At 41.2% G+C, this 13304-nt stretch overlaps 1 protein-coding gene across 1 annotated transcript; it reads left to right on the top strand.

The window, feature by feature from the left end:
• The first annotated feature begins 4435 nt into the window (after positions 1 to 4435).
• LOC133051667 (diphosphoinositol polyphosphate phosphohydrolase 3-beta-like) lies at positions 4436 to 5339 on the top strand. Its single transcript, XM_061136256.1, has 2 exons — positions 4436 to 4532; positions 4783 to 5339. The coding sequence occupies exon 2, from the start codon at positions 4845 to 4847 to the stop codon at positions 5337 to 5339; it is 495 nt and encodes a 164-aa protein (XP_060992239.1). The 5' UTR covers positions 4436 to 4532; positions 4783 to 4844.
• The last annotated feature ends 7965 nt before the right edge of the window (positions 5340 to 13304 follow it).

Below are 13304 nucleotides of genomic sequence, written 5' to 3'. Positions count from 1 at the left end.
GAAAGCCTTTGCGGGAGGGAGAAATTAATGAGGAAGGTACTTTCATTATCCCCATTTTACAGATGAGAACGATCAAGGTCCAAGATATTCATTCACTGATTTAAGACTGTACAGCTAGTGAGAGAGCGAGATTTAAATTCTAGGGCATTTGGTTAACAAAACACCAATTTTCCCCACTCACTGACTAAAATCACATTCCCCAACTCTGCTTCCCTTTAATACATCTACAAATCCTTGCAGGTACGGGTGGTAACTCTCCTGAAAGCTGGAACTGGCTGTGAATGCCATAAAGCTCTGAGAAGGTCTGAAATAGTCTCCATCTGAGCTGACATCTGTTCTGGAGAACTCCTCCCTCTTAGAATTGCATTCCACTTAAATTTAATCACAAAAGAGACAACTCTAGGTTCCATGCCCATCTCACCAAGAGAGGTGCCCAACTGTGCAGGATCATGTTTCTGATCTTGCTCTCCCTTTCCAATCTGCCTGCTCCTTCCTAACTCAGAAAAAGTGCAGAAGTATGTATCCCTGACCTGTTGCTCTCAGGGCAGATCTTCTCAGTTTTAGAACATTACATAGAAGCTATGGTCTCCTGGGTGCCTGGATCACCCAGGTAGAAAAAAAAAAATAAGAGAGGAAAAAGTCTGTACCATAAGGAACGACATGTACTGTGTGTGCATCTCAGCAATCTCAGCACACGTGCAATCTGTCATAGTGAAGGGAAGATTTCCTTTGGAGTCAGAGTCAAGGTCTGACTCAGTTCAATGTCAATCTCTTCTAAAGAGGTGAAATTCTACTAGGAAATATACATTTTCTCTTTAGTTTTGGTTGGAATTTGATGGATGGCAGTTAATGGTTGTGTCAGCTAGCTCTTGATGCACCCCACAATTTTCACAACTGGTTCTTTTGCTCACAATTCTGCAGCTCAATGAGTTCAGCTGGGCTCAGCTGAGCAGTCCTGCTGCTCTCAGAAGGCTGGCTTAATGCATTCGTGGTCAGTGCTCTGTTAGCTAACTGGCTCTGCTGGGGGCTGGATGGTATAGGATGGTCTCACCCACACTTCTGGTAAATGATTCTCTGGCAGCTAGGGTGAAAGCGATGCATGGACCATGGATCTCGCATCATTCACCTAGCCCAGGCTTCTTCACATTGCTATCATCTTGTTTCAAGAACAGCAAGAGAGGGCAAACCCCAGTGCACAAGCACTTTTCAACTCTCTGCTTGCTTCACACATGCTGTTGTCCCATCAGACAAAGCAAGCTCCATCGCCAAGGCTAAGACAATGTGGGAAGCATGCACGGATCACAGCTGTCACCGTAACAGTCTACTACTACAGTGGCTCAGAAAACAACCCTGCTCATCAGTGCAGCAGCACTGAACTATAGATAAACCACGCAGTGGAGTGCTAGTCTTTCCAAAAAGATTTCTACTCTTGTGTAGAAAAAGTCAAAACTGCCTTGCCCTATTGTTTTAACAGGTGGAAAATACAATTATTTTATGAAAATCAGGGGAAAAAAACTAATTTGTAAATATCCTTGGCAGTGTACTAAACCTGCACCTTGTGGATCTCTTTATCCAGAAACAAGCTATGACTTTGCCAGTAGAATTGACTCTCTACCTCCTTCCATAATATAATGTTGCCTTTCCTCTAGCTTCCAATAACTATGCCCCACCCCCAGCATAGACATATTGCATGGGTGTCATCTGAAGTGGGAATGGTGGAATAGACTATAAAACGGCACCTCTGGTAAGACAAGGAGATAGGACTTGGCAATTGTGAAGCAGACCTGTGATGTAACTGCAGCCTGTTTGCTCCACACCTCCCTGCAGACACGAGAAGGAAATGGAACCCATTCCAGTATTCTTGCCTGGAGAATCCCATGGACAGAGGAGTTGGCAGGACACGACTGAGGGACTAACACTTTCCAGTCCTAAGCAGATAGTGAAGGACAGGGAAGCCTGGCATACTGCAGTCCATGGGGTCCCAGAGAGTCACGACACGACTAAGTGACTGAAAACAAGAAAGTACTGAGCAAGAAATGAATAATAATAATCCCTGTAGACACAAGCCCAATCTCCCAACTTTGCTAAAGTGCCTCCTGATTTACTCAAATATCTTTTAAGGTTGAGTATGAGTTTTATCATTTTCTACTACAATGTCCTAACCCTATGCTTAGGATTCCTTGGTGTTTCATTTACTTTGGAGTGGTTGATACTACTACTGTGAGGTCATCATTTACCCATTCTATTTTCTACAGGCTTATTGCTGGCATACATGAAAGCTCTTGGGATTTTTAACTTTAACATTTAGTAATTTCTCTCAATTAAAGAAGTTTATTTTTACATCGTTTCTCAGATGTTTCCCAAGAATATATTCCTACTATCTGGAAAAAAGAGTATTTTGTCTTCTTTACCAAAATGGCAGGCATTTTTCTCTTTACGATCTAATTATGTGGGAAAGAAAATTTAAAATGATATGTAATAATATGGGTGATAATTGATATATTTGCCTAGATTCTGATTATGATAGATTTTGTTTTATTTTTTTAATTGGGAGTATGAACACACTAAGGAATGCATCTTGCTGAAATTTATATATTTTCCTAGTGTAGTTTTTTTTGGGGGGGGCGGTGGGGTGGAAGTCCTACCATGCAGCATAGGAAACTTTCCTGAGCAGGGATCCAACTAGTGCCTCCTGCTTTGAAGTGCAGAGTCCTAACCGCTGGATCTCCAGGAAGTCCTCCTAGTTTGTTTTAGGTCATGGTATGTTGCATTCCAAAAATGTTCTTTGATCATCCATATATCATTGAAATATGGTCATTAGCAGTAGTATGGCTATTGGTTCAGGTGATTCTCTGTATATCTCTATCTTTTTCTTCCTACAGTTTTGTTCTTTCATGCCCACATACCTTTGTCATATTATGCTCAAGATAGTGAGGGTAGTCTTGCCACCAGGAACAGAACCATTTTTATGGGCTATTTGGGTATACATGGAGTGGAACAGACCCTGGGAATCTGAACAAACTTGCTATTTAAAAACCAGACTGTATGTTTCATAACCTTTTCCACATACCTTTCCGATTCAGTTGCCCCTTGAGAAATGGATTATTTCCTTGGAAAAGTGAGTTGTCATGATCCAGCTTGCCTGATGCCAGCAGAGTGTCTGCAGGTAAGAGAGACAAAGATGCCTAAGTTGCAATAAGGCAAAATGTGGGGGACATCAGAGGTCTTCTCCATAAGGTTACTGTGAGAGCAGGGAAAGAATAAGAAGAAATAAAATGGAGGGGGGAAGCTTTAGGTTGTTATATCTGGGGTTGTGGGGAGGCCACTTCTTGGCCAAGGGTATAGGATGGCTAGACGCACTCCAGTATTCTTGCCTTAGAGAATCCCATGGACAGAGGAGCCTGGTGGGCTCCTGTCCATGGGGTCACACAGAGTGGGACACGGCTGAAGCGACTTAGCATGCACGCATGCATTGGAGAAGGAAATGGCAACCCACTCCAGTGTTCTTGCCTGGAGAATCCCAAGGACGGGGGAGCCTGGTTGGCTGCCGTCTATGGGGTCGCACAGAGTCGGACACAACTGAAGCTACTTAGCAGCAGCAGCAGCAGCAGACACAGGTGAGAGATCACCAGGTGGCCCTGCTGGAGTCCAGGCCAGGAGGCTTCTGAAACTCAACATGTAAAATATGAAGGGACTGCCAGAGGCATGTTTCCCAAAACCTCAACCAGTGCTTCCCAATGAGAAAGAGAGAGACGTGTGGAGTGTGTGAAGCGGAGAGATTCCTGGGATTGAGTAAAACACTGCTTTGGGTGGCTCTCCAGCTGTTGGGTGAATATGACCTAAAGTGCAAAGGTCTGAACCAAGTAGGTGAGGAGTTTACTGATGAGGAAACCAGGGACCAGAGGTTAGGTAAGATGGCAATAGGGGTAGGTTCAAGAAAGCTGTTCAGTCATGGACTGTGCCAAGATGCCTGGTGAAGTGAAGAACCTGTTGAAAAAACAAAACTGCACGAAATGACTCAGCAACGATTCAGTACTCTTTCGCCCAAGGATACCTAGGATCATCTTGACAAAACCGAGGCCTTCCTATAAGTAAGCCGGTACTCTTCATTGTGGGAGATGACTACGACCTTATGCACCTGACCATTGGTCTTGTGCTCCTGTGTGTAAAATGATTGCGTGTGTGTTTCCTGAGACCTGATGGAGAGGGTGAAGAGAAACGTCCGGCCGCGCCACAGCCACGTCTGGGTCAAAGGCACACGTGGAAACAAGCTGGCCCAAGTCACAATGCGGTGCATTTCACCCTGGGGGACTGACAGTCCCAGCCGGAGAAGTGCCAGGCGCCTGCGCGCTGCGCCAGAGGCGCCTGGCGCTGTGGGAGCCGCGAGACCCCCGCCCCCCGCCCTCCGACGGGAACGCGCACGTGCCTGGGGACGCGGACGCGCGCGCGAATGCGCATCACCTCGCTCAGCCTTGGTCCCGGCGGCTGAGGAGAGAAGGAGGGACGGACGGAGACGCGCACCGGAGACGCGAGTGGGCTCCTCGCGGAGTGGCGGGCTCGGGGCGGAGGCGGGGACGGGGGCGGGGGCGGCGCCTCCTCCACTCAGGCGTCTGTGCCCGGGACCCCCGGCCACGCAGGGGACGGACCGACTGACGTACCTCGCGCGCCCCCGCCCCCGTCCCCGCCCCGGCCTTATCTTCCCTGAGCTCCCGGGGCTCGTGGGCTGAGGCGCCTCTCTCTCTCTCACTCTCTGCCCCTCCTTCCGGCTCTTTCTCTCCGCAGCACCTTGGAGCCCCTCGACCCGGCGGCGGCGGGGAGCTGAGCGGCGGCGGACGGCCTCGAAGATGAAGTGCAAGCCGAACCAGACGCGGACCTACGACCCGGAGGGGTTCAAGAAGCGGGCGGCGTGCCTGTGCTTCCGGAGCGAGCGCGAGGACGAGGTGCTGTTAGTGAGTAGCAGTCGGTACCCGGACCGCTGGATCGTGCCGGGCGGGGGCATGGAGCCCGAGGAGGAGCCGGGCGGTGCGGCCGTCCGCGAGGTGTTTGAAGAGGCGGGAGTCAAGGGGAAGTTAGGCCGGCTCCTGGGCATTTTCGAGCAGAACCAAGATCGCAAGCACAGAACATACGTGTATGTACTGACTGTCACTGAGATTCTGGAGGATTGGGAAGATTCGGTTAACATTGGGAGGAAGCGAGAGTGGTTCAAAGTCGAAGATGCGATCAAGGTTCTCCAGTGCCACAAGCCCGTGCATGCCGAATATCTGCAAAAACTAAAGCTGGGCGGTTCCCCAACCAATGGAAACTCCGTGGCCCCGTCCCTGCTGGAGGGCGATCCCTAGTATGTACCGCTCGTGCACAGACTTCTGCTTTCCGCCTACCTGACAATAAGTAGTGCCCGGAGCACCTCTCTTGTTGCCTTGTGCGGTCTGACCGGGAGGAGGGAGGCTTCTTTTGTTTCCTTGGCAGACCTCTGAATCACGCTTGCAAACTGTCTCAGTTGCCAGGCACTGTTTTCAGGCACTTTGCGCGTTTTTCAGATGCTTTCACAATCGCTTCTTGGTAGCACTATAACATATTTCAGAAAGCCAAAGCCACGTGGGTTGTTTTTTTAAGTTGCCTTAACTGCTCTCTCAGACTCTGAGGTTAGTGTGTGTGTGTGTGTGTGTGTGTGTGTGTGTGTGTGTGTGTGTGTGTGTGTAAACGTGTATGGGCGCTATGGTTTGTTTGTTTGTTTTTTTTTTTTTTTTCATATTTCACACTTATGTGTGTGTGTGTGGATCTTCATGTGTACTTTTGGTACCAGTCTTGTGGTTTGAATTGTACTGAGGGTCTTTAAAATCTGATCACCTTGGTTGTGTGGCGTTTTCATTAATTTCTTTCTTAAGTTGTTTTCTGATTCTCAGCATTAGCCCTTGTCAGTAAGCCCTTCTGTGAAGGGAATTGGTTTGAAGGACGAATTTTGAATTTCAAAAAGGTATTTAAGAAATTTTACAGCGTATGCTCTTTCTCTATTGAACAATAATTGTATGTTCAGATATATGATCTAATTTGCCCTTTTCAGAAGTTGCTTTATTCATTTGTAGATAATTCGAGTTTCAGAACATTTTCACAACTGGTATTTTTTTACTTCTTACTTGAAATAGCCATTTCCCATTTAGCCCAAATGTAGCTTAGCAGAATATTATTTTATAGAGTAAACACACTCTTGGGGAGATATTGTTGTGTACATGTCCTGATACATATTATGAAAACTCTATTCCGAGTGTGATTTAGCATGCTCAACTCCAACTCATATTTCTCTTTTCTCAGTGCCCTAGAACAACTATGGTTCTCTCAGTATAAACTATTCTTTGAAAGAAATTTTGTGTGTTTGAATTTGTGATAGTCCACTTAAACTTGTCTGAATACCAGTAGTCAAAAGAATGGAATATTATATTGTAATTTCAACCCAGTTGAGGGAGTTAGCCTTCTTGATATTCAGCTGTTACACACTTCTCAAACTGTTAGGACGCCTGAACAATCTCTCATAAAGTTTTAAGATAAAAATTTTGTGTCACATAATAAATTTTGGAGGGCACCAATTTAAAAATACTTAGATCATCTTTAATATTTACTTGAAATCAGGGATCCTATCTAGAGTATATAGGTCTGTCTTCTGGGACTACCTTTGTTCCTCTAGCCATAGTAAATAGGTAGATATAAAGCCTACTTGGTGAAGTGGGTATTGGTATGTGGAAAGATCTTACCTAATTTTTAGGGCAACCTGAATTGTCATATCTCTTAATCATTATTGATAGATATTTTGTGTCAGTCAACTAACTTTTGGAAGGTCACTATTATGCACTCCCTCTTAAGAACTTTGAAAATTTAGCAACTTGGAACTCTTTATATTTTCTCAGGAATGTTGAGAAAAACCTACTTTGTGAAGAGCATATGAGTGGGGGATGTATTTTTATTTAACATCTTGAAATTATTCCACAAATAGATAATATAAGTGGTAATTACTGTAATTTAAACCCTTTTTTCTTCTACAAATTAACCTTTTAAAAACACATAGAATTGAATATTCTATGTTTTCTTTTAGAACTTTGGTGCCAATTTTTAAAATAAGATCTTTACCATACATAAATATGTCAAAATAAAAGTATGTATTGTAATTGACAAAACTAATGTCATAGGAGTGAGTAGAAAATTAATAGCTTTTAAAAGACAAATTATATGATTTCATATTTTAAATTATGTAGGATTGTCAAATATGTGTTTCAAAATTGTATTTTTTGTACAGAAAGATGTCTTATTTTTAACAAACTCTCTAAATCCCACTAGTTGACCTTTCCTTTTCTAACAGTCCAAATCAACTAATGATACTTGAAATTTTTCAAAGTATACACTAACAGCAGAGAAATTGGATTTTTTTATGACCATTTCATATATAAAACTGCCTCCATCTGAAATGTTGCCACAGACACCTTGGAAGTTTAACTTATACATGGCATCCTTAGAGATAATAATGCATGATCTTGTTTTGACTTTTCAACTACATATTTGACAGATGTGAAAAGTACAGTGTTGATGTTCATCAGCTCTCATTAGCTTGCAAATATTTGTTATATTTAATTCAGAAAAATTTGAATTGTATTCTGTCACTTGCTAGGATTATCTTTAGTTCCCAGTTATCTTCAGTTTATGCAGTCTGTAAAACTTTTCACTTCTAAATTGCAAAAGAATATTTTATGGTTATCACACTTTAAGTTAAACATTCAAGTTCAAAAGAGTAGTTCTTAAAAAAAGTTTAAAAAAAAGAGTAGTTCTTATTATGCTTTTGGAGTTCAGTCAAGAAAATATTAAAAAACCTAAAAATCCTTTCATTTTAAGAGAGAAATCCAAAGAATTCAGCTTTAAAATGTTGACACAGAAGTAACAAACCAAATGGCATCTAGTTAACCTCCATTCTCCAAGAGCTTGATTCACAGTTGGGATTTTCTTCATGCAGAGTCATTATTATAAGATATTACACTAAAAATGTACAGAGAAGTCTTCCAACTCATTCCCCCCAAAGAAAACAGTGCATTGATCAAAGATAATTAAGACTTTCAGACATGAGGTAGAAATTTGTTTTCAGCGTGTTTTTTAAAGACTGGGTTTTTTCCCCCCAAAACTGGACGAATGTCTTAAAAAACATTTTAAGAAAACATGTTGGAATAAAGATAATATTAATATGTAATATATAGTTTCCCTGGCCACCCAATGTATTATATTTTCTAAGGAACTTGTTTTGTTGATCAGATAAGTTAAAAGAAAAAACTCTGAAAGGGATATGAGGTGGCTATAAATATTTTGAATTCTGTTGTATGGTTTAATTTGAAAGAACTAAATATTTCAACATTTTTGTATTTAGAAACAGATATATTTTGGTGAATGTGTGTGCATGCACATGTGTAAGCAACAGGAATAGACAGCTTCTGAAGTATTAGCATCATTAGAGGGCCCTTCTGGGACAGAAGGGTAGAAGGGTTCTGAAGCTGGAGCTGCTCCTCTCATTTCCATTTAAGTGGAATCCAATTGTAAGAAAGAGCAATTCCTCCATCAATAGGTATTAACTGGGAAAAGGAAGCTGAAAATGCTGCTTTAAAGCCTGTAGTTCTAACAGTTGGCCAAAGTTTTCTTTTCTGAGTTCCTTTTGTGGAAGCACCAAGAAAAATAGGAAATATTTTCAGCATCATTCCAGTATTGTAATCATCTTTCTGAATGACTATTGGTCTGTTAGACTATGAACTCTTTGAGGACTAGGACCCAGCCTGAATCCTTACGTATCCTCAAAGCCTTAGAACAGTGGCTAAACTATGGAGACATCTGTCATTGATCCACAGATTAGAAATATCTACTACTAGTGTATTCTATAACAAAATACTTGTGTGTTGATTTATTGGCTTTATATTTTAACTAGGACAATCTGTTATTCCTCAGGCTATCATGTGGCTTCATAATGGAACTGCATTGGCTAATTCACTGAAGGCTTTTCCAATACAAAATGGTTGATGAACCATACTTCAGTAAATACTTGTTGACTAGAAGAATTGATGAACAAATACAACTATTAATGATATATTTTTTTTAGGTGAATGGCATAGATGTTCAGATTTACTTTGAAAGAATCAAGTATATGAACCCAGTGATGAATGGAATTATGAAGACAGGTGAGCTCTTTCACACTCCCAAGGACACAGCCCGTCCTATCCTTTTGGACACTTCCTCCCTGTTTATTGCAATGACTATTCTCCAGGTTGTTGCACTACTTCTGTATCTGTACAGACTTCTAATTTGGCACCTATGGCCTTCTTTGTGCTCTTATGATTGTGTGTCTGTATTTCCCACCAGGTTATGTGACCTCAAGTGCAAGGACCTTATTTCCTTCATTTTTTTATAAATCTAGCATATAAGAAATCACTTGAAATATGGTAGACATCACTGAAAATTTGTCTAAAAATCAATATTTTGTAATGACACTGAGTGGTAAGGCATTTACCTTCTAATCTGGTGTTAGTACAGTAAATGCTGTCTATTTAGGTGATATGTGACTTTTGTATATCAGGTTTGAAACAGGTGTTTAAAGGCATCTGTGAGATATTAGCAAAAGTTCTTCTTTGTATGTCTGTGTCATCCCAGACATTATGTGCCTGCTATGACAGTATGCTACACCACCTATGAAATATTTGCCAAAATTTTGAACCTAAATCTGACTGTGCCTCTAGACATAACTCCTTATCTGTAGAAAATGGGAACAGAGAAACATTACATCACAGAGATATGAGCAGAATCAAGACTGCAGGAAACTCTACAGGACAAATGACATAGTACCTTTAGTAAATGAATGGCCAGAATGAAAGAAATGAAGAATGGACCTGCTGATTAAAAGAGATTTAAGGGACTTAACAACCAATTGTAATATATGGATCTTTTTTTGGATCCTGATTTGACTAGACTATAAAATAAAAATATTTTGAGACAATCTGGATAATTTGAAAATTGGGCAACTTGATATTTTATATTAGTTGGAATAATAGTATTGCTGTTATGATATATTCCCAACTATTTACAGTTGAAATAATGTCTGGAATTTGCTTCAAAATAATGTCTGTATTTAAGTGTGTTGGAGGTACTGATGAAACAAGATTGGCCTTGACCAGATAACTGTTAAAGTTGGGTAATGGTTAAATGATGATTCATTATATTAAATATATGTTCCTCTCTACTTTTGTATATTTGACATTTTCCAAAATAAAAAGTTATCAGAATTCTTATTAAAGCTAATATATGAGGCATTGAGAAAAAAGAGAGAAAAATTTTGTATTGTTTAGAAAATGTTCGCTCTGGTGTGCCATTTTGGGCCAAATAGGTCAAATAGGTCCCCCAAAAAGAAAAGGGGGGCATACTCTGGAATAGCTAGTGTTTCCATTGCTACAGACCACTGCTGGGAGTTTTTTCTCTTAATTTGGTCCACTGAAATAGGAAAAACTAAATTTTTATTTAACAACTAACACACACACACACACAGAGTCCAGTTTATATCAATGTGAAAAACCAAAGGGGTGAAGTCTCCAAGGAAGCAATTTTATGAAATTATAAAAATCCACAAAATGTTTTTTGGCTGTAGATGTGTTAGTTGTACATTTGTTAAAGTTATACTTGAAGATAGGTGACATGGGAAAGTAGGTAGTTGACATTCTTGACTTTAGTGAACCATTTTGTTTCACAGATTGCAGATATTCCTTAAGTTTTGAACTGTGCTTAGAATTCTGTAAAGGCTAAAACCTAGGTCAGAGTTAATGACGCTGTACTGAACTCATGAGGTCTGTCCAGACTTATTTTGTGGAGCAGCAGGCAGAAAGTGAGAACAACATTGGAGCTACCTTTTAGGGAAAATGGAGCAACAGCTTATTCACTCAGTCATGTCTGACTCTTTGCAACCCCATGCACTGTAGCCTGCCAGGCTCCTCTTCATGGGATTCTCCAGGCAAGAATACTGGAATGGGTTGCCATGCCCTGCTCCAGGGGATCTTCCTGACCCAGGGGTCAAACCCAGGTCTCCTACACCTCCTGCATTGGCAGGTGGATTCTTTACCACTGAGCCACCTGGGAAGCCCCTAAACACCTTCATAAGTGTGAAGGGCTGTGAAGATGAAGCTGCCCTTTCTATTCCTTACTGCCTTCTAGGTTGTGTTCCAATCCTAAGAGCAAGCAGTTCCCCCAGAAAAAAACTGATTCTTGGAAAAGAAGAGATGAAAGGTTTATCTGAGAGACCTTTGTTACACACAGCTGGGCAGAGCTTTCACTTTCAAGGTTCCCCTGTTAGAAGCAACAGAAAATTCCATAAAATTTTTCATTTATACCTTTCCTGAAAGTTGTTTCCTAGGTTAAGTTTACTCTACTTTTAGCCAATTTTTTAAACTTTTAATTCAAGGATAATTGCTTCACAATACTTTGTTGTTTTCTGCATCTGCTGACTCTATATCAGCATGAGTCAGTCATAGGTATACATATGTCCCCTCACTCTTGAACCTTAGTCCCACCTCCCACCCCTCTAGGTTGTCACAGAGCACCTGATTGGAGCTTCCTGCATCAACCAGCCAATTTTCACAGGCTATCTCTTTTACATGTGGTAATTTATATGTTTACATGCTACTCTCAGTTCATTCCACCCACTGTGCCCAAGTCTGTTCTCTATGTCTGTGTCTCCATTGCTGCCCTGCAGATAGGCTCATCAGGACCATCTTTCTAGATTCCATATTGTTGTTCAGTCAACAATCATGTCCAACTCTTTGTGACCCCATGGACTGCAGCATGCCAGGCTTCCCTGTTCTCAACTATCTCCCTCTAGAGTTTGCTCAAACTCATGTCCATTGAGTTGGTGATGCCATCTAATGATCTCATCCTCTGTCACCCCCTTCTCATCCTTCCCTCAGTCTTTCCCAGCATCAGGGTCTTTTCCAATAAGTCAGCTCTTCACATCAGGTGGCCAAAGTATTGGAGCTTCAGCTTCAGCATCAGTCCTTCCAATGAATATTCAGGGTCAATTTCCTTTAGGATTGACTGGTTTGATCTCCTTGCAGTTCAAGGGACTCTCAAGAGTCTTCTCCAGCAACACAATTTGAAAGCATCAATTCTTTGGCATTCAGCTTTCTTTATGGTCCAACTCTCGCATCCACACATGACAAGTGGAAAAACCATCCCTTTGACTATATGGACCTTTGTTGGCAAAGTGATGTCTCTGCTTTTTAATACTGTCTCTATGTTTATCATAGCTTTTCTTCCACAAAGAAAAGAAATTAATTTTAATTTCATGACTGCAGTCACCATCTACAGTGATTTTGGAACCCAAGGAAATAAAATCTGCCACTATTTCCATTTTTTCCACATCTGTTTGCCATGAAGAGATGGGAACAGATGCCATGATCGTAGTTTTTTGAATGTTGAGTTTTAAGCCAGCTTTTCACTCTTCTCTTTCACCTTCATCAGGAGGCTCTTCAGTTCCTCTTTGCTTTCTGCCATAAGGGTGGTGTTATCTGCGTATCTGAGCTTGTTGATATTTCTCCCAGCAATCTTGATTCCAGCTTGCGCCTCATCCAGCCTGGCATTTTGCATGATGTACTCTGCATATAAGTTAAGTAAGCAGGGTGACAATATACAGCCTTGATATACTCCTTTCCCAATTTTGAACCAGTCTTTTGTTCCATGTCCAGTTCTAACTGTTATTTCTTCCAGTAACAAGCACTTATAACTTCTTTGCTTCATAAAGTACAATACTATGGGATATTTGCTCAGGTGCTGAACTGGCCACACAGCTGCATTTAATAACTTACTGAAGGCATCCCAAATACAAATGATTGAAAGAAACAACCCTCAGTATTCATTATGTTGAAGAACTGTTGATTAAATACATGTATACTAATTATTTTATTTTATGGATAAAAGATATAAATAGCAATCAGGGTTATATGATAACAAATTCACACATATAAGTCAAGCCAAGGCCATGACCTGAATGATTGTACTGGTAAAGATACAATGAGCTACTTTTAGATTTAGATAGTTTATTACTTAAATATACAGTGCAAAGATGAATGAGCCAAAGGTGCCAGCTCCCCAGGTCCTCAACTCACATTCCCTAAAAGACGAGAAACAAAAGAGGCTGTGTGATGATAATGCAAATACTAGGATACACCATTACTAAACAGGCATACCTAGACTGCAGCTGAGTGGTTTTATGTTCTATAACTCTGTTTTAAGGGGCACAGGACAAAAAG

This window comes from Dama dama, chromosome X, assembly GCF_033118175.1.
Source record: "Dama dama isolate Ldn47 chromosome X, ASM3311817v1, whole genome shotgun sequence".
NCBI classification, from domain to species: Eukaryota; Metazoa; Chordata; class Mammalia; order Artiodactyla; family Cervidae; genus Dama; species Dama dama.
Note: the sequence above shows the minus strand (reverse complement) of the source record. Positions and strands in the feature narration are given on the sequence as shown.